General features: G+C 43.5%; 1 protein-coding gene and 1 pseudogene across 4 annotated transcripts in view; both read right to left on the bottom strand.

Annotated features, from left to right (window-relative positions):
* The window catches only part of ELAVL4 (ELAV like RNA binding protein 4), an 86,776-nt gene that overhangs the window by 23,842 nt on the left and 43,879 nt on the right, over window positions 1-19,055 (bottom strand). For all 4 annotated transcript variants that reach the window (XM_041737798.1, XM_041737797.1, XM_041737800.1 and 1 more), the window contains exon 3: window positions 1,651-1,754. In XM_041737798.1, the coding sequence (XP_041593732.1) occupies window positions 1,651-1,754 (104 nt within the window). The remainder of the gene's footprint in view (window positions 1-1,650; window positions 1,755-19,055) is intronic.
* Window positions 10,735-11,133, bottom strand: LOC121480901 (annotated as a pseudogene).

Here is a 19,055-nt window from a genome sequence, read left to right as displayed (position 1 = left end):
TCAAGAAAACTGTAGAGGAAAGAAAAGTACTTTCTCAGTTCAAGGTCAGGGTGTCCATCAAGGGAAGAGTAAATGTCTGACATTCTAATACTGAACTAGATAGCACAGAAAAAATCAATCAAACCCACAAATACAGCTCTCCACCTGGTGTGGCCTCAACAAACAGTCAGGGACGTGAGCCTCCCATCTTCACCTAAAGCATAAAAATAGGTATGTTTTTCCTTTGAAAGAAATTAATCCTCCTGCCTCTCAGAGGACTACCCCATAATTAAACAACTCTTAATTATTTCTCCAGTAGATAACTCATAGGGATTGATTGTAAGATGAGATGGAGGCAGCCTGAGTCAGGCCCATTTTGGGGTCTGTGTGCACCATAGCCCGTATGAGGTCAGGAAAGCAATCATTTTTAGAAATAAAACTAAACTCAATTACAAAAGTAAAGCTGCTTAAAATAAAGGAAGGAAGGAAGACAATCATATAATATATTACAAAAAGAGAAGGTTTTGGTTTTGTTTTTGTTTTGATTACCTCCTAGAGCTAAGGTTATCTTATACCAATAGTCTCCTCTGTCAGTCTGGATGTTGGAAAAGTAGCTCTGTTGAACCCAAAAGTTCTGCTTTTGTGTTTTCATACGCTGAGAGCTGGTGCCATCTATAGATTTCCATTCTGGGAGAGGTTTCTCTTTTGTCCTACTTTGCGTCAGACCTGCTGTCGTGAGGATAAGAGCGCCCAGGAGACACTTCCCTGTGGTTTAATAGGCTATGAAGGATGGGACTCATTAATGGGCTGGCAGCTGCCCCCAAGCGGACTCTGCCTGGAGGGGGCGGGGGAAGTGGGGGAAGAGAGGCTGAGGAGGAAGCTCCATCCAAGAGACCACCACTGGCTGTCGGAGGGGGCCCTCAAAGCAAACAGCACGCTTCCTCAAGGATCCCTACAAGGTGAAGTCTGAATGGGGAGAGTGACAACCCAGGCACAGAAACCTGTCTGGAGGAGCAGGTTCTGGGTGACTGTTTCTCTTTTTCGAATTAAAACAATCCCATCTGAGATATGATCTACAGCCCTGATTATTTTCCAGTTGCTCCAATGCCAGTTTTTCTGTCATTCCTCTACTATGTTCCTATGTAGCCATCCTATTACACCAGGGTTTATTTATAACTGATTTTTTCTTTTCCAGTCTCAGGAGACTAACTGTCCACCTTTAGGTAAAGCCAAACTGTTCAGCCCGGCACACAAGGCCCCTGCCCACCTCCCAACCGAACTTAGGCCATGCTATTCTGTATGCTGTTCCCCACTCATAACGTTTACGTTCATTTCCACAGCTTCCCATGTGTGGTTCCCCCTGTCTAGAACAGCTTCCCTGCCCCAGCTTCTTCCCATGGCTCAGTTCTGGCCATCTCTGCAGACTTGGGCTCACAGGTCTTCTTCGTGGACCCTGACACCCCATCTGCCCTCTGGTCCCTTCCCTCTACTCAGCCTGCATTTCATTCCTTGTAATGATCTGTGTCCCCCACTAAGTGCAGGGGATGATAAATGTCCTTTGCATAAATCAAGGACACCACTTCCAGCTCCCTCATAGTCTGGATTTATTAGAGCAAAGGGATGAAATGTAACCAGTGCTTCCCAATCAGGAACCAGCATAACACTTCTTACCTTTATGGTTTTGGTCTGGAGTCTGAGTCCATTTAAAGTGTTGATGGCTTTCTCTGCATCCTTTGGATCAATATAGTTAACGAATCCATACCCTAAACTCTGTCCTGTGGAAACATTTTTTAAAAGAGAGAGAGAGAGAGAGAGAGAGAGCTCAGTATCTTTATAGCAGTAACACTTCCCATTGCAATGAGTCAAAACCCTCCTCTAATACATGGTTCCTTTTTTTTTTTAATTTTTATTTATTTATGATAGTCACGGAGAGAGAGAGAGGCAGAGACACAGGCAGAGGGAGAAGCAGGCTCCATGCACCGGGAGCCCGACATGGCATTTGATCCCGGGTCTCCAGGATCGCGCCCTGGGCCAAAAGCAGGCGCCAAACCACTGCGCCACCCAGGGATCCCTACATGGTTCCTTTTACATCAGGGTTTACCCCAGGTGGAAAAGTTTCCAGTTTTTCCGTCTCTCACTTTGGTCAGCCTGTGAACTCACAGGAGGTGCCCAAGTTGGGAATGTGTAAGTGCCCCTGCACATCGACATATATACACAAGGGTCCACTTAATTGAAAAAAAGTGAGAAGGTAGTGGATAGAGAGCAGGTGTGGGTTGTTAGATTTGAACTGGAGTCATGGGGCTTTTCCTGTTAGCTGTGTGGCGATGGAGAGAAGTCATTCAAGGTCCCGTTTTTTCCCCCACACGTCTTCTTTGGAGATAACAGCACTTGGCACCGACAGTTTTGAAAGTGTTAATGAGACACTGTGCATAAAATGCCTACCAAGTACATTGCCTAGGATATAGTAGCTGCTCAACGAAAGACTGCTGTGCTATGCCCAGTCCTGTGAAAGTGGGGCGAGCGCCTGAATGCAGTAGCTGCGCCTGCTGCCTCGGTCACATGCCAGCCACGCCCACACTCCGAGGAATGTAGCAGGATCTGAGCAGCAAAGACTGAGATGAGACATTTATAGTGAAGGCATGACCAGAATTTAAAGCAGTTGCTACAAATCACTGGTTGCCCTTATCATCCCCCCCAGCCCAGGAACAATTAAAAAAGGGGGGGGGTTCTATTGGAAAGAACCGGGGAGCTCCTAACACAAAGGGGAGAGTGCAAACGCATTCTGCAAAGAGGGCTTAGCTCCTTTAGGTGGAGATGGCATCGACTTGTCTGCAAAGAGAGGTAGCAAGTGACAGGGCTCCCCCCTAAGTGAAATAAAAATAATGTGCTTGCGATCGTGCCACTGATTATAAATAGTCCATCAGCTCTGCCATGTGTCATCAGCCAGAAATATCATTAGGGAACTTTACATTTTCTGACATAGCCTTTAAGAAACACAGAGCTTAGGGTGGCTGCAAAACCAGCTTGAACTTCCCCGGCAATGTTATTGATTTGTGGGCGGCAGCAGAGCCCAAGGGGAGGGAAATGACAGGACATCACATGTCAGGGAAGACTGATTACATAAAGCTCTTTCTGGAGTACCCGGGCCAGGGCTGGGAGACAATACAGCAAAAAGCCTGCCATGTCCTGGTGACAGGAGCCCATTTCGGCAGCCAAAAAAATCTTTCCAACAGCTTCTGTTTTGCTGGTAAATGTCTGTGTTTGTGTTGGTTGTAGGAGGGAACCTGGGAAAACAAGTTGGGTTCTGGATCAGAAAATGGGTGACTTTGTTATCCTTCATAGGACGCAAGCAAAGAGAATCATGAGGAATGGCTAAGTGCCCATTTTTGTCCCCAAAATGGAAAACCCGAAATGACAATACTTTCCATTAGAATATTCCTTTGTGTTTGGGAATTACAGGGTTAGAACAGGAAAGACAGAAGCAAACTTTGCCAGATATACCCTTTATAGGCAGAATTAGTAACTGAAGCAGGAGGGGAGAATGTTGAACATACTCCAGCTGCAGGGCCCCTTCTGCGTGTGTGTGTGCACGTGCATGCGTGCAGGAGAGTAAATGTGTGTGTGTGAGAGAGAGGTGTGTGTGAATTACAAGACCCTTCTACATGTTCTGAGGAACTTTCGCAAATCCAAAAATATAAGAGACATTAGTTTAAAAATATCATTTATCCTAAATTTGGCTCCACCTCATCAAGCCTCACTAAATTCACCTAATTAAATCCATTTTCATCATTCAAATTTATCAGTTCTATTTTCCTTGTAAATAAGATAGGGCTCAAAAATTGCAGTACCAAAATATTCTTACAATTATTCATTTTAAACAGTCATGCACCAAGTTGAGATGCTTAAAGGGCATTTTTAAAAGCAATAATCTCAATGATAAACCTTAGTTATGAGTTCTAGGAAACAAGTCAGACAATCTATCCAGCTAAATTGAATTTGTATAAAATTAAAATTGAAATATGAAAAAATATAGACAAAACACTCACCACTTAACTGCAAACATTGAACCTAAACCCAAATAGTTCATGATTCATCCTACTGATGGAATGTATATGGAAGAATTTATCATGCCTACCTGGGGTGCACGTTCCCTGGTATTTCTTTCTAATTATTCATCTATTTATGGAAATCTGCAACAAATATAGTGGCTATGATTTCTACAGTCTATATTTTATCTTTGTTTTAGACCCTTGCTTCAGATCCTAGGAAGGTTCTGAAGGTCAAGTCAAACAAGGACTCCTTTTTTTTCTTTAAGATTTATTTATTTATTTATTTGAGAGAGAGAGAGAGAGAGAGAGAGAGAGAGAGAGAGAGCAGGGGGAGGGGCAGAGGGGCAGAATCTTCAAGAAGCCTCCCTGCTGAGTGCGGAACCTGATGCAGGGCCTCGAACCCAGGACCCATGAGATCATGGCCTGAGCTGAAATCAAGAGCCGGATGCTCGACCAACTGAGCTACCCAGGTGCCCAGAAAGAAAGGACTCCAGCCCAGCAAGCTGTGTCAGATCCACTCACCTGCCTGTATGAGTCCCACACCCACCATCACCTCAGGTTGGCAGCAATTAGCACAACTGTGCCATCATCATCTGCTCAAGGTTTAGAGACAGACTGCACTTAACATCAGGAATGAGGGTGCTTTTGAGAAAAACTAAAAACCAGATGAACATTGTTTCAGAAAGGAAGGTGGGGTGGAAAGACTGGAGGTCCTCCTTGATGTGAAATAACGAGGTGCAAACTCCAAAACAGAGCACCTCATTGAACAAGAGGGGGACAGAGGTGGAAAGCGCTGCCTGTGAATTGAAAGACAGGAGATAAACTGCGGCCCAAGGAAATGGCCGGTGGTTAGCCTAGTTCAAGAACAGCTTCTGCACGTGCTTCTTGCCAACACAGGAGTCCAGCTAAGTCAAATAAAAAACACTCAATGGAGCTAAGCAATCTCTTTTAAAACACTCTAGAGAGGATTAAATCCCGAGGTAGAAAATATAAAAACCTAAGCCTCATTTCTTTCAAAAAGTATTAGTAGCCAGGGAGAGTAAAATGAGGAAGAGTTTTATGTTTTAACTTGTATGTATGGTGGGCATACATTGGTGATGAGTTTTGGGTTTGCAGTTCTATATTTAAATGCACATAGAAAAATACAGATGAAACACATTCACAAAAAATACCAACACTAGATCCATGGGGACCAAGAGAGCCACCATGCTGGGAAGACCCCACGGGACCCAGTCTGGAGCCTAGAGTGAAGTGTGTGTGTATCCGCATCCCAGAAATAGATAAAGTCCTCTTATTATTCCTTTTCCCCCAAATAACAATAGCTTCCTCCATCAGTGGTAGCAAGATTTGACAATAGAGGTATAGCAACAGTATTTTCAGAACAGAACATTTTTTAAAACTTTATTTTTCTTCTCAATTTATGCGTTTGATAGCAAGTTGATTAAAAAAAACCACTGAGGTTATGTTTATTGATCATCAATAAAAAATAAAATCAATAAAGAAAAGAGGATATTATGAAATGAAGAGTGTCTCCCAAATTCATAAACTATTGTGAGTACCTGTCTCCTTGAAGCTCAGGTGATCCACATCCCTTACATGCGACCACCCCTCATGGTCCTGTCCAGAAGGCATGGATGACAGATCTCTGGTAACCAGGCAGGGCAGGAAATGCATTCTTGGCATTTTGGGGTGGGAACTTAAAATTAGAACGTAGTTTTCAAGGGGGAAACGTTATCTGTAGTGGCGACCTTGCAAGGCATTTCAGGGTAGTTTGGAAAAAGAGGTTCATGTTTTTAACCAGCTTTTCTAAACTCTGAACCTGAATATTTCTGTTTTTATAAATTGCACAAATGCATGAATACACACACACACACACACACACACACACACACACAAACACACACACACGATGTGTCCTCTCCGTTCTGCTAGGATGATTTGTATACAAACTTCCCCCCGGAAACCAAACACCTCTTCTCGCAAGGACTGGCTTATACAGCATGCTTCCTCCAACGCAGGTGCTCAACAGGTAGATGAACGAGCAGATATGCACGTCCGCACCAATCCTCCTTTTCTGGAAGAACACTTTGTTTGGGTGGAAGGAGGGGGACATGGGGAATTCTTTTTGCTTTTGTGAGAAAGGGAGAGCATGACAAGTTGGCACCAAGGACTGGAAAGAAAACACCAAGAATGTCTGGGTGGGCTCTCCTCCAGCACAGATCAGGTGCTGCCCACCCTCGGAGTTTCCAAAGTGCCTGGCCGCCCATTCTGTTGCATCTGGCTCTCACACCAACCCTGTGGGAGACATAATCATCATTTTATAGATGTGGAACTTGAAGATCAGAGGAAATAGTGATTTGCCCTACATTATAGAGCTGGATCTTAGTCTAGATCGGGGGGTTGGCAAACTTATTTCTTTTTTTAAAGATTATTTATTTGACAGGTCCTTGGGGGGGCGGGTGGGTGGAGAGAGAGACGACACCAGAGAGCACAAGCAGGGTAAATGGCAGAGGAAGAGGGGAAACAGACTCCCCACTGAGCCGGGAACCTGATGTGGGGCTTGATCCAAGGACCCTGGAATCATGACCTGAGCCGAAGGCAGACACTCAACCGACTGAGCCACCCAGGCCCCCTCGCAAACTTTTTTACATACAAGGTGAGATAGTGAGTAGTTTAGGATTGGTGGGTCCTCTGGTCTCTGCCATAACAACTTCGCCATTATAGCATGAAAGCAGCCATACATAGGCTATATGTATTCCAACAAAACACATTTAGAAAAAACAGGCAGTGGGCTCAACCTGGCCTTTGGGCCATAGTTTGCTGACCCTTGGTTTAGATCTTTTGACTCCAAATCCAGTATCCTTTGCCATACTCACAGTTACTCCATTTGAACTAAAATGTCACTGACAACTATTCCAAAGCCCTGAAATACCTCTGATGCTTTTTTGAATCATCTAAGAAAAACGAAATTACCTTTAGTAGTTTGTGCTAAGCATTTTTATTGTATCCAAACTCTAGGAATCACCATCATAGCTGATTATAACCCCTCGTTTTCCCAGTCATTCCGGATAGAAGTTGTTTTCCCTTGTCTTTGGGGTCCTGGGGGTTATGACAGCAGGACCCCAAATGTGACATCCTCATGGTTGATGGCAGCAAGAGAGGCCACCACTTTGCAGGGCTGGCTGGAAGGGACCTCAGCATTTCTGCACTCCAACCTGCACACTTGGCTCTTTCTTTCTTCAAAAATCGTCATTCTCCAGAAACCTAACAGCTACTCCCCTCAACTGTAAAGTCCCCAAGGGGGCAGCCAGATGGGTAGCTGCTGTTGATAAAAACTTCTGAGTTGAGTAAGGAATTTTTTGAATGTTAGAACCCCTAGCTCAGGCTGAAATTCTGTTCTCAAAGCACATGATAAAATCCCCAGTCACTTTAAGATCACCTGCATGGCGGTAATCCACATGCTGGGTTAACTACAGCCAACTCTAAATCCCAGGACTCCCTCCCTGCCAGTCCTGAGATGCCTTTCCCTGTTGTCAGATGCCTCAAAATTGACCTGAACACACCCTAAACAGGATCAGAGAGACATGCAGATGCTACTACTACACACACACACACTCTACATACCTCTGTATGTGTATGTGTGTGTGTGTGTGTGTGTGTGTGTGTGTAAACTTACTTGTGTAACTTTGGTTTAGTCACTTAAGGTTTATTAGCCTGTTCCTTTACCTGGAAAAAGAGGGATGATCCCTTATCTTCACAAAGAATCACCGTGAGGATTAACTATGTTAACATGTAGACTAACAGGGTCTATCTTGTGCCAAGCACAGTGCTAAGCTCCCTACTAATGTTTCCTAGTTTAATCATGTGCAAAGTGGGTATCATTGGGCCCATCCTGCAGATAAGGAAAATGGGCTAAGACATGTTAAGTATCCTGCCAAAAGACAACCAGCAAGTAGGGTCCATGGCTAGGATTTGAATACGCCCAGGTCTGTATGACTTCTCAGCCCATGTTTTTCTCCCCACGGGGTCTGGCCTCTGTGAAAAGGCACAGCAATGTTCAGCATTAAGTAAGCACTCAGGGGGATGCACACACTCTGCACTGGGGAGACCTTTGAGATGCTGGAGCACCCATGGTTCTGCACCCATGGCTCTGTTCCCACCCAGCCCACCTCTGTGGGCTTTACACAATGTTAGGCAGTCTGAGTCCTGGCTTTTCTCCTGCAAGCTCAGGGGCAGTAGAGACAACTAGTCAGATAATTTATTTTCTTTTAGTAGTTTATACAATCGCCTTAAACTAAGTATGGCTTAAAGTCTTGGGAGGATGGCCCCTGTACCAGCATCGTTGGCATCATCTGGGGATTTGATACAGAAATGTAACAATATAAGAAATGCAGCTGCCGCTTATTGCTGTGTGGCCTTAGCTAACTAAGTTAAGTTAACCTCCCTACACCTTGGTTTCTGAAAAAGCTACACATTCTAATCCATAGTAACAAGGAAGGGAAGCTCCAATATGAAAGTTCTCAGAACTTCTTTGTATATATTATTTCTTTTCTTCCCCCAATTCTGCATTCCTACTTTGTTCCTTTCTGCTACTGTAATCTCATCTGTAAAATGAACCTAATGTTACTTTTTAGGAAGATTAAAAGTGATAATATATGCAAAGTGCCTGACATATAATAGATGCTCAATAGATGGTGGATCCTTGTCTTTTTTCTCCCACATCACATTAAATACTGCCTTCTACAATCGTCTATGAGAATGCTATCTCCTCAGTAAGGCCCCCAGCCCTCTTAAAGGTAGAGAATGTTTTTGATGCTTTACTCTTATATTGGAGCACACGATATGCAACAGGCACATAAATTCCATACATAACAGGCACCTACAATGAGCTACATACTTGAGTGGGCCCCAAAATGACCAAGAAGTTGTTCCTAACTTCAGGGGACTTAATATGCAGAAGGGAAGATGGATACAAGAATTACTTTTAGGGCAGCCCTGGTGGCTCAGCGGTTTAGTGAGCCTACTCCCCTCAACTCCCCTCCAACTCCTGGAGACCCGGGATCGAGTCCCAGGATCGAGTCCCAGGATCGAGTCCCACGTCGGGCTCCCTGCATAGAGCCTGCTTCTCCCTCAGCCTATGTCTCTGTCTCTCTCTCTGTGTGTCTATCATGAATAAATAAATAAAATCTTAAAAAAAAAGAATTGCTTTTAGTTAAGCAAAAATAATAAGTATATCAGAGATATTTCTTTTAAAACTATACACAGGAACAACAACAAAAAACTATATACAGGAACGGAGAGGAGATGGAGACTGATTCTGACTTAGCACAGTGCAGAAGGCTTCCTGGAGGTGGGAGAATTTGGGTTCAGAGATGAAGAAACAGTAGAATTTTGGTATGGCTTTCCCATAAAGGGATGATCAGCTTCCAACCTAAGGGCTAAATCCAAGCACGGCATACATTTACCACTCAAATATTTATTGAGCACCTATTATGTGCCAGACACAGTTCCATTTGCTGAGATTATAGCAGAGAACAAAAATACTTGGTTTCTGCCATCACAATCTATATTCTGATTGGGGGTGACAGAGCAAGATGAGAAAGGTAAATAAAATATAAAGTTTGTCAGATGATGGTGAGTTCTTGGGAGGAAATAAAGCACAGAAGGGGGAAGACAGTGTAGGGGATGAGGCTACAACTTTTTAACAGAGTGGTTAAGTAAGACTAAGGTGACATGACAGCAAAGACCTGAGGGAAAAGAGGCAGCCGGTCTGAGGGAAAGGCATCCCAGGCAGAGGAAATCTTACATGCAAAGGCCCTGGGGCAGAACCATGAGTGGCATGTTGGAGCAATGACACAAGTGAACATGAGGGCAGCACACCACTGTCCTTGATAAATGCATGAAAAGAAGAAAGGAGCAGCCCTGGTTTCTTTAAAATACTTCTACGGTGCTCTTGAATAAGACATGTAGGAAAACAACTCAGCCTCCTCTCCTCCATCTTGCAGATAAAGTGAAAATCTTTCTGAAACCATCTTTTGATGTGACTCTGTTCCTCATTAGACAGGGGGCAACCTGAGGCCAAGATGGTATTTTATTCATCTCCGTACCCCAGCACCTACCAAAGGCTCCAGGACATTGTTGGATAAATGTCTGTTGGGTAAATGGATAAATATCTCTTCACATACATAGTTACATCCTCTTGACCACATTCAATCTCTCATACACTGAACAGAAAGAAACCAGAAAGAGCAGCAAACTCTTTTCCCAGGGCCTTACCATGTTCAGAGGAACCAAACTCATGAGATACACCTGACAGACCTGCAGTCTCTAGTCTGAAGGAGACTTTATTGCTGCTCAAAGCCAATCCTAATATTGGAAAGGCTGTCATGGGAAAGCAGGGAGGGGTAGGCCTGCCGTGTTGTGCTCAAGGGAGAGAACAAAGACCAGGGAGAAGAAAGTTGTAGAGTAGACTTCTGCCTTGATAAAAGGAAGAACTTTCTAGTAGGGATTTATAAGGGTGTGGCTGCCTCGTGAGGTGGTAAGGGCTCCATGACTGGAAGTATGCAAACAGGCCAGGTCAATGTCTTACCAGGGGATGTGGAGTGGTCAGCAAGATGTACTGATGCCTTCTAATGCTATGGTTCAAAGATTCTAAATTATATTTTATTTATTTATTTGAGGAACAAAAACCAGGTTTTTTATTTGTTCATTTCTTGCATAGGAAGTATTCCTTGGTGACATCCTTGGCTTGAGATCCTTTACCACCGTCCTCGACTACCACACAACTGCAACCAACCATTTTACGGGGTTTTCCCTGTCTGTCAGTTTTGCAGAGGCCTACCCATCCCCCTACTTTCTTGCTGCCATCAACCTTAATTTGTTTGATTTGGTGCTCAGCACAAAGGGCTTCCACCAAATTGACATATATAAGCTCAACACAGTTGGACGCAAGCACACAGAGATGGGCTCGGTGCTCGTCTAAGGCTGTGGCAGCTTTGGGAATTCCTTACACCAGGCCATCATGGATGAGGGCAGTCTTCAACACCTCTTGTAAAGCAGTATTAACATCCATTACACCTCCATCAGCAACGCCTTTCTTGGCCATGGCAGTGGGCGACTGGGGGGCGGGGCAGGGAGGGCAAATCTTGAGTGCACCTGAGCCTCTGCCTCTGTGCTACCTGGTGTCAGCAGGGAAAGAGCTAAATTATATTTATTTTAGATCCTATACTCCCAACTTCTTTCAGTTTATCCTGAGTTCTAACTGAGGAAACAAAAAGAATAGAGAATAATTACTAAGCACCTATTACAAGCTAAACACTTTACATATATCATTATTTAAATCTTCACAACCTCTGATGCAGGCATTTCTATCCCTGTTTTATAGAAGGGGAAACTGAGACCCAGAAAGTCGAAATAAGACACCCAAGTTTATTTGGCCACAGAGTAGCAGCCAGACCTGTCCGATTCCAGAGCCTGTGCACTTGCTGTGTCCTGGTTTCTTGAATATGTGCTCATTTGTATGCTAAACACACCTGCTGGACATGCATAGCACAGTGTGCCTGAGACTTTGAGAGAGCCTGGTTTTCTAGTACTATCTCCAAGTCCTCATTCTTTCCATTTAATTCCAATGTACACCCTCAAAGTATCCCAGTCCCACCTTTTAACTTGGTTGTGCCTGCCAAGCTGGATCTGGTACATCATAGAATGACAGTCTTGGAAAGGACTTTGGTATCAGTCATCTTCAAGTCTGTTCTATAAACTCTAAAACTGAGGACCAAGGAAGAAGCGAGGGGTTCATGGTCTAGTAGGACAGTCAGACCTATGAATCAATGATAGTAGAGTATGGTTCAGTGTTACGACAGTTAGAAGGAGAGAGAGCTTTCTGAGACTAATCCAAAAAGATTGATAGGAGATAGCCAGGCAATAGATGAGAAGGGCATTCCAGCAGGAGGGGACAGCATGAGCATCCATTCCTCGAGGGGACAGACCTACCACTCAGTTTACAGCCATTACTTCCAGGAGGCCGCTGATGGTTGATATCAACCTGAACTGTCAATACCGCTTCCAAGTTGAATCTGCTCAGATGTATATATGACATCTTCCTAGACCTCTGGAGCATATTCAGGAATCATTTAGGCATCTGAAATTTTGAGTGTATCTGCTTTCTGTCAACAACAAACACTATTGAAAGAGATAGACTCAGCCTCCCTTATTTTGAATTCCCAAAGTATTTAAAATTACACTGAACTGGTACTAGGTTATTTCCAGAGGCTACATTCTGGCTTCCTAAGTAGATGTAATTTCCCCAGAAGCTGAGAACTCATCATGTGGCATCAAGATGGCAATGAGGAAAAAGCACTTGTCCCACAGGAGGCATTCAATATAAGCTTGCTGAATGAAATGCAGTTCTTAGTGAACCCTAAAGCCCTTCTGGGCAGGGACATGGATCTTATTAATCTTGTATGACCAATGTCTGGCACATAGTAGGCTTTCAATAAATCTCTGTTGAACAGTTGAATAAGTTAACAAATTCAACAAGTGAATAAATAGGGACAAAAATAGTTATTTGGGGGGCATCTTGAGTGGCTCAGTCAGTTAAGCATCTGACTCGATTTCGGCTCAGGTCACAATCTCAGGGTCATGAGATGGAGTCCTGTGTCAGCTCCCTGCTGAATGTGAAGCCTGCTTGAGATTCTCTCTCTCCTTCTCCCTTTGCCCTACCCTCTCCCCACCCACTGGCTCTCATGCTCTCTCTCTCTCTCTCTCTAAAAAAAGAAAAATAGTTATTTTTTTGAGTGCTTACCATGTGCCAATCACTGTACTGAGTTCTTTGGGGTTTTTTCAGCTTTATTGAGGTACAAGTGACAAATAAGATTATAAGATATTAAAAGTATACATTACGATGATTTGATATATGCATACATTTATTTATTTACTTACTCATATTTTTGATGAGAACATTTTTAGCTGACTCCTTTATGTCTTTTATCTCATCTACTCTCTAAAACAATTCTATAAGGTAGGCATTATCACTACCATTTATAATCCAGAAGACTAATGTCCAGAGGCCTCAGATCCCAGGACACAACTCCATCTGGCTCCTAAGTCCATACAGGCTTTTGATAGAGTTTCCTGATTTCAGAGATGGTATCAACCAAATTGTTCAAGTAAATGTGAAACAAAGCTTCTGTTATTGGGGAGAGGCACATGGAAACGCACAGACTATACACAACAATTTCCAGCAGTCCCCAAAGCAGGAAGGACCAGTTACAAAACTACATTATTCCAAAAAGAAAGCCAACTAACAAATTCTCAAAGGAGTTTTTTTTTTAAAGCCTCTTTTGGTTTCTCCTATAAAATAAGTTGCTCCAAATGAGAGATCTTCAAATATATATTTCAATAATAAACCTCAATAACTGACAAAATGAAACTAATCTGAACCCTATTTTTCTTCTGTCTGTTCAGGGAAGAAAGGCGATTCATAAGATAAAAAGCTAGTATCAAGTACTTAGTTTTAAAAAAAAGCTGAAAGGGAAAAAGAGAGAATGTGCCAGGGATAATAGAAACCTCAGTGACAACCACCTCACCCTCAGCATCTATCACACAAAGAGAAGTGTTCAGACTGATGACCCTGGGGCAATGAAAGGTTCTTAATCGAAGCAACATTCAATTAAATTATGCACAGAATATTCTTACAGAAGGGAAAAAATAGTCAAACATTTAAACATATTTTTAACGAGGGTTGAAAGAAAAAAAGGAGGATTTTGGCAAACTCCCAGCTACCCACAGAAATGAACCAGAATTCTTAATTTTTGGTTGGCTTGTTCTCACATAAAACAAAAGGTCTTGATGTCAGACAGACAAGGCTTGCCACCCAGAATGGATGCACACCAACAGGTGATTCCAGAAATGCAGCCGATGTTAGACAACGGTCTAGCAACAAAGGAAAAAGAGGTAGAAAAAGTTATCAGGGTAGTACTAATTACATACACTGTAATTAGCCTTCGGGCAAAATGAGGCTGCCTGTGGGTGAAATGTCTGTGGGTGAAAGGAAGTGCTGTGTTTGACACTAAAGACAAGGCTTCCAAAACTCCCATCACACGCTATTTGTATAAAGCCTGTGTGGAGGCTCCTGATACCATGTCGGGATTTAGATTAAGTGAGATAAATTATGGGAGAGGGCCCAGCACACGGTAGATGCTTCATAAATATTAACTGAATATAAATCTATTAAAACTGCCTCTATCCAAAGTAAAAGAAAATTCATGGCTCTCGATGAAGGAGGTGAGATAAATAACTTGTCTGTGCAGAGAGAAGTCAGGATGTCAAATATGAGCTGGAGAAGGACTTTCTCTGAGAATCTTTGTCAGTGTGTCATTTCTGAAATAAGAGCTTGCGGATCTCTGGCCTTGGACTTACCGCTAAGAGCTGTGTGAAATGCGGCGATGAGTACCCCGTCCCTATCATCAAGGAGTTCACTGATAGTAAAGTACCAGACAGGAAGCTCACAACCATGTTCGGTTCCAACAAATGTTAAAAGAGAAATTCCCCAGATCCATGAAAAAGAAAAGAAACAAGAAAGAATAGCACATTTCCCCTTTTTATCACCATTCAGCTTGCAGGTAAGAAATAAGACAAAATCAAGAAATAAAAACCCAAGAACAAAGGACTCACACAGAAATGGGTCTGCAGAGTAGGAATCAGGGAGGGAAGCGATCTTCTTTAGTTTTTTTTTTTTCTTTTTTCTTTTTTTTTTTTTACAGCTAAGGGCTTCTCAGGGAATGGCTATACCGTGCAAGTGTGACCAGCCTCATTACTCTGAGTCAAGTAAGTACCTGGGAGAGGTGAAAATGAAGGAATGCCCGGAAATGTGTGTGAGAATCACAAAATGTAAACACCTTCTATGGTTCAGCTCTTTTGGGCAATGGAAAATGAAATGTCACTCTGACAGAGAACCAAATGAACCCATGATTTAAATAGTGCCCAGGACGTGCTCAGTACTCGGTGACTTTCAACAAAAATGCCTAATATGTGATGGGGCTGTGTTGGTGCTGAAGAGATGGATCCATCTGGCACCATATTCAGTTTCTCTCGGGGAGCTAGCAAGACTTTTCTAGGACACCAAGGCCTCCACTTGCCCACCCAAATGCAAAAGAGGACCTCACCTCTTTCTTAACAAAAGAAATGAGGTCATCAGGTAGGAACTGCCCCAAACTGCCTCGTTCCCTTCTACTTGCAAATTTATCCCTAATGGAGCTCCATCCCTCTCTCTTAGCTTAGAACCATAGTTCATAAAATGCTGGAGGAAAAAAGGTTCTGAGGCGATGGTTACATATTATATCTTCCTTTTAAGATTTATAATGCACATTAGCACGGACTCAAAGAAGTAGTGATAAAAAGAAACCTCTTTTTAACTTGGTTCACTTCTGTTTCCCAAACTCATTTGGTCACAAAACCTCTTTTAAAAAAAACATATTACCTATTAAACTTCTTTTGGAAAGACTTTTAGATGAGATTCCCAAATGAACATTCCTATTTGAAACAGGACCGAATACTGCCTCAGGATATAATTACCCTGAACTGGGGGGTCTGGGCCTGTGCTCTGAGCTAGAGTTCCTGAGATACCAGAGGGGCCCACAGAAAAAAGGAAACCAAGCCAGAGAACTTCTAAGGTCTCTTTTCACTGTAACAACCTATGATTCTGTTCCTCAGAAGACATCACAGAGACTTGCTTCGGGGATAATCTACACAGGATGGAGATGCATGATGGGGAGGGGGTCAGACGTTTTGAAGACATATTTTCATGTTGGTACAAGTCGTACCAGGTCTGATTTCTAGCTTACTATGTGTCAGTGGTCAGCATGCAATCACTCAAGGAGTTTCACTCAGAGAACCAAAGACCCAAAGGAAAAACAAAATACAATTGTGTGTGGGTGTATGGACTCCCAAGCAGGAGCACACATGTATACGTGCACACACAAACACCTGCACATTATCTATGCTTAACTGACTAGGCTCATGACCCTGGGAGCCAATATAGTATTGCAGATGAAAATAGAGCCAAACAAAACTGGGTTCAATTTTGCTCTGACATTTAGAATTTGTATGACCTTGGACAAGTTATGTAACTTTTCTGAGCTTGTTTCCTCACCTGAAAATAGGGCTAATAATACCTACACCTCACAGAACTGCTGTAAGAATTATGTTACTGTACACCAGGTGCTGTTTTTGAGTGTTTTATATGTACTGATGCTCGCAATAATCCTATCAATATCCCTATTTTACAAATGAGAAAACTGAGGCACAGAGAGGGTAAGAATTTGTCTGTCAAACAGCTAGTGACTAGTAAGGTGGGGATACTAAGGCAAGCAGTCAAGCTCTCCATTACCAGGCTACGCTGCCCAGCACAGTTCCAGATTATAGTAGGTCCATGATATCCCCTGGGAAGACACACACACACACACACACACACACACACACACACAAAAACCCCACACCTCCTCTTCCTCTCTGGGATTTAAAATGTGCTGTTTTTGTCATTAGTTTATTACACAGGCAGTTCAAGTGGGCAGCATGCAGACACCAGCTTCCCAAACACGAGGATCCTATGTGGCTGCTCAGGGAACAGAAGAACAAATTCAGCACTGAGAAATGTTAGTTCATTCTGAATGATGACTCACAACCACTATTTTCACAAACAGCCTGCTAATTAAACTTTCTTATGAACCCTGCTAACCAATTTTTCCAATGCATGGAGGAAAAATCATTCATTATAGACCGGAATCCAAAATCTAATATTAACAGCACAAGTAGGATCTGTGGCATTGTAATTTGATCAGCTTGAGCATTAATAACAGTTAGACACTGATGTCTGAGAGAGTTAATCAGCTTTTGTTGAGATGTACGTAGATAACTGAACAAAACATCTGGAAGGCAGACTAGAAAGCAAAACTAGCTTATCGCAAGGGGTTTAGTATTTGCTTTACCCTCATAAATCCCCTGCTTACAATGTCTTATCTTCTAGGTGACCACAGTAATATCCTGAATTGGTATAACACTTTAAAAACTTACCAACATATTAGCAGCTCATCTCACGTCGAGACACAGTAAGGTGGAAAGAGCCAGTGTTATTATCCCCGTTTTATGCACAACAATCTGAGGCACAGAATGGTTTGATCCACTGAAAGTCCCATAGCTAGAATGAGAATTTGGTGGGTCCTTCCATTTTATCACGTTGCCACTCATAAAGGTGGCTTGATTTTAAAAACAATCTCAGAAATCATCCTGGCATTTCTGAATATTGAACTAAAGGCTTTCATTTACAATCTTCCAGAACCACTAAAACGGCTGTTCATTGTTACTGTAGCTATTTCTGAGGTTTACTGGAATACATCCTACACAGCCACATGCAAGATTCAGGATGAAACAGCAAGAATGCGAGGAGCCCTCTCTGTGAAGGGCCCTTGTTCCAACTGGCAGCAGCATGTGGTCAGACAGACATGGGTACACAGACAGTTTGGTCAGTCGCTTCAAACAATGTGAGCTTTGGTTTCCTCATCTAAAGAATGGGGCTGCATATTACCTTTTGGGGTTGTGGTCAGGATTAAATGAGATAACAACCACAGAGCAACTGGCATCCAGCGGCGCTTAATAAATGTAAGGTGCCATTCCACTCTCTGGCCTTCTCCTCTGGCATCTCTTACTTCCTACTCGGAGTTACGTAACTGAGGACTGAACCAGGGACAGACAGATACCAGCTTGTCCTTTCCTCTCTCTTTATCCATCTGTTGGCCCAGGGGTAGGACACTTGGTGAGAAAGAAGAGGGAAGCATTTAGGAGACAGAAGGGGCCCCTCCCATTTACCGGTTGCTTCAGCTTACAGGTGCCTCCACGTGTGTCAGCTGGTTTGGATGGTAAGTACCACGCAAAGACAGTAAGGTAAGGATCTATCCTACTGTGTGTTGAGAAGATGGAGGTCCGTGGGGATAAAGTGCCTAATGCAAGGCCGGGCGCACACCTGTCATGCGTGTGTGTGAGAGGAGCTGGGGGATGGTGTGGGACTCTCCTGGATGTCGGTCTCACTGCACCGTGCCTGGAATTCCTGACAAAGAAGCGTCTGGGCTGTGTGTGTGTGTGTGCATGTGTGTGTGTGTGTGTGTGTGTGTGTGTCAGGGAGTGTGGAGCACTGGATGGAGTGCTCTATTTCTTTTGGACTTAGAGTGGGGTCTGTCTCCTTGTGGGCTCCGCTGCCTGGCAAGGGGCACCGAGAAGAGGAAAGGTGGCTGAGGACCAGTTCCAGTTTGCAGGATCGGGAGCAAGAAGTGAGAGTCACCTTTGATTTTCCTGTTTGCCGTCCAGTTCAGAGTTCCGGGCAGCGGAGAACCCACCAGAAGTCATTGCAGGAACCCTTCCCAGGGAGATGGAAGCAGAGGACTGAAGTGCCTACGTGTCCTGCGCCAGGGTGTGAGGGGCCGGGGAAGACTGAAGCTGGGATACCTCAGTTCAGGGCAGCAAGTGAGGAAGCCCAATTCAGAACACCCCCTTTGGCACATTATTTACAAAAACAATGAACTCAGGTACTCCACTCAGGCAGCTTCTCTCTGGCACTACCTGCCCTGGCCAGAAAACAAACAAACAAAAAAAACATGTCAATCAATCCAACATGGTTCAGGCAAGAAAGATGAGGAAAGGAAAACTCTTTGTATGTGATTCCAGGCTCCCTATGCCACCCTGTATCATAGCTGGGAAGCGTCTCCGTGGAGATCTGAGGGCTAATGTGAGCGTGGGGGCAGGGAGGGGGGCCGGGGCTGGGGTCCTGCTTACCACTTGAGAATGGGATCAAGGTCACCATCTATTTTCCCTTGATGTAAAGAAAACTTGGGCTAGGTGGTTTGTTACTTCTCGGACAACTCACCTAGACACACTGAACTTACTTTTTCCTTCTCGTTCTCCTTTTACCATTTCTTCTACACACAATTTGGTCTACCTGGCTTTTTAAAAAATCCATGGCTATTTTAATTCTATCTC

The sequence above is a fragment of the Vulpes lagopus genome, chromosome 23, assembly GCF_018345385.1.
Source record: "Vulpes lagopus strain Blue_001 chromosome 23, ASM1834538v1, whole genome shotgun sequence".
Taxonomy (NCBI): domain Eukaryota; kingdom Metazoa; phylum Chordata; class Mammalia; order Carnivora; family Canidae; genus Vulpes; species Vulpes lagopus.
Note: the sequence above shows the minus strand (reverse complement) of the source record. Positions and strands in the feature narration are given on the sequence as shown.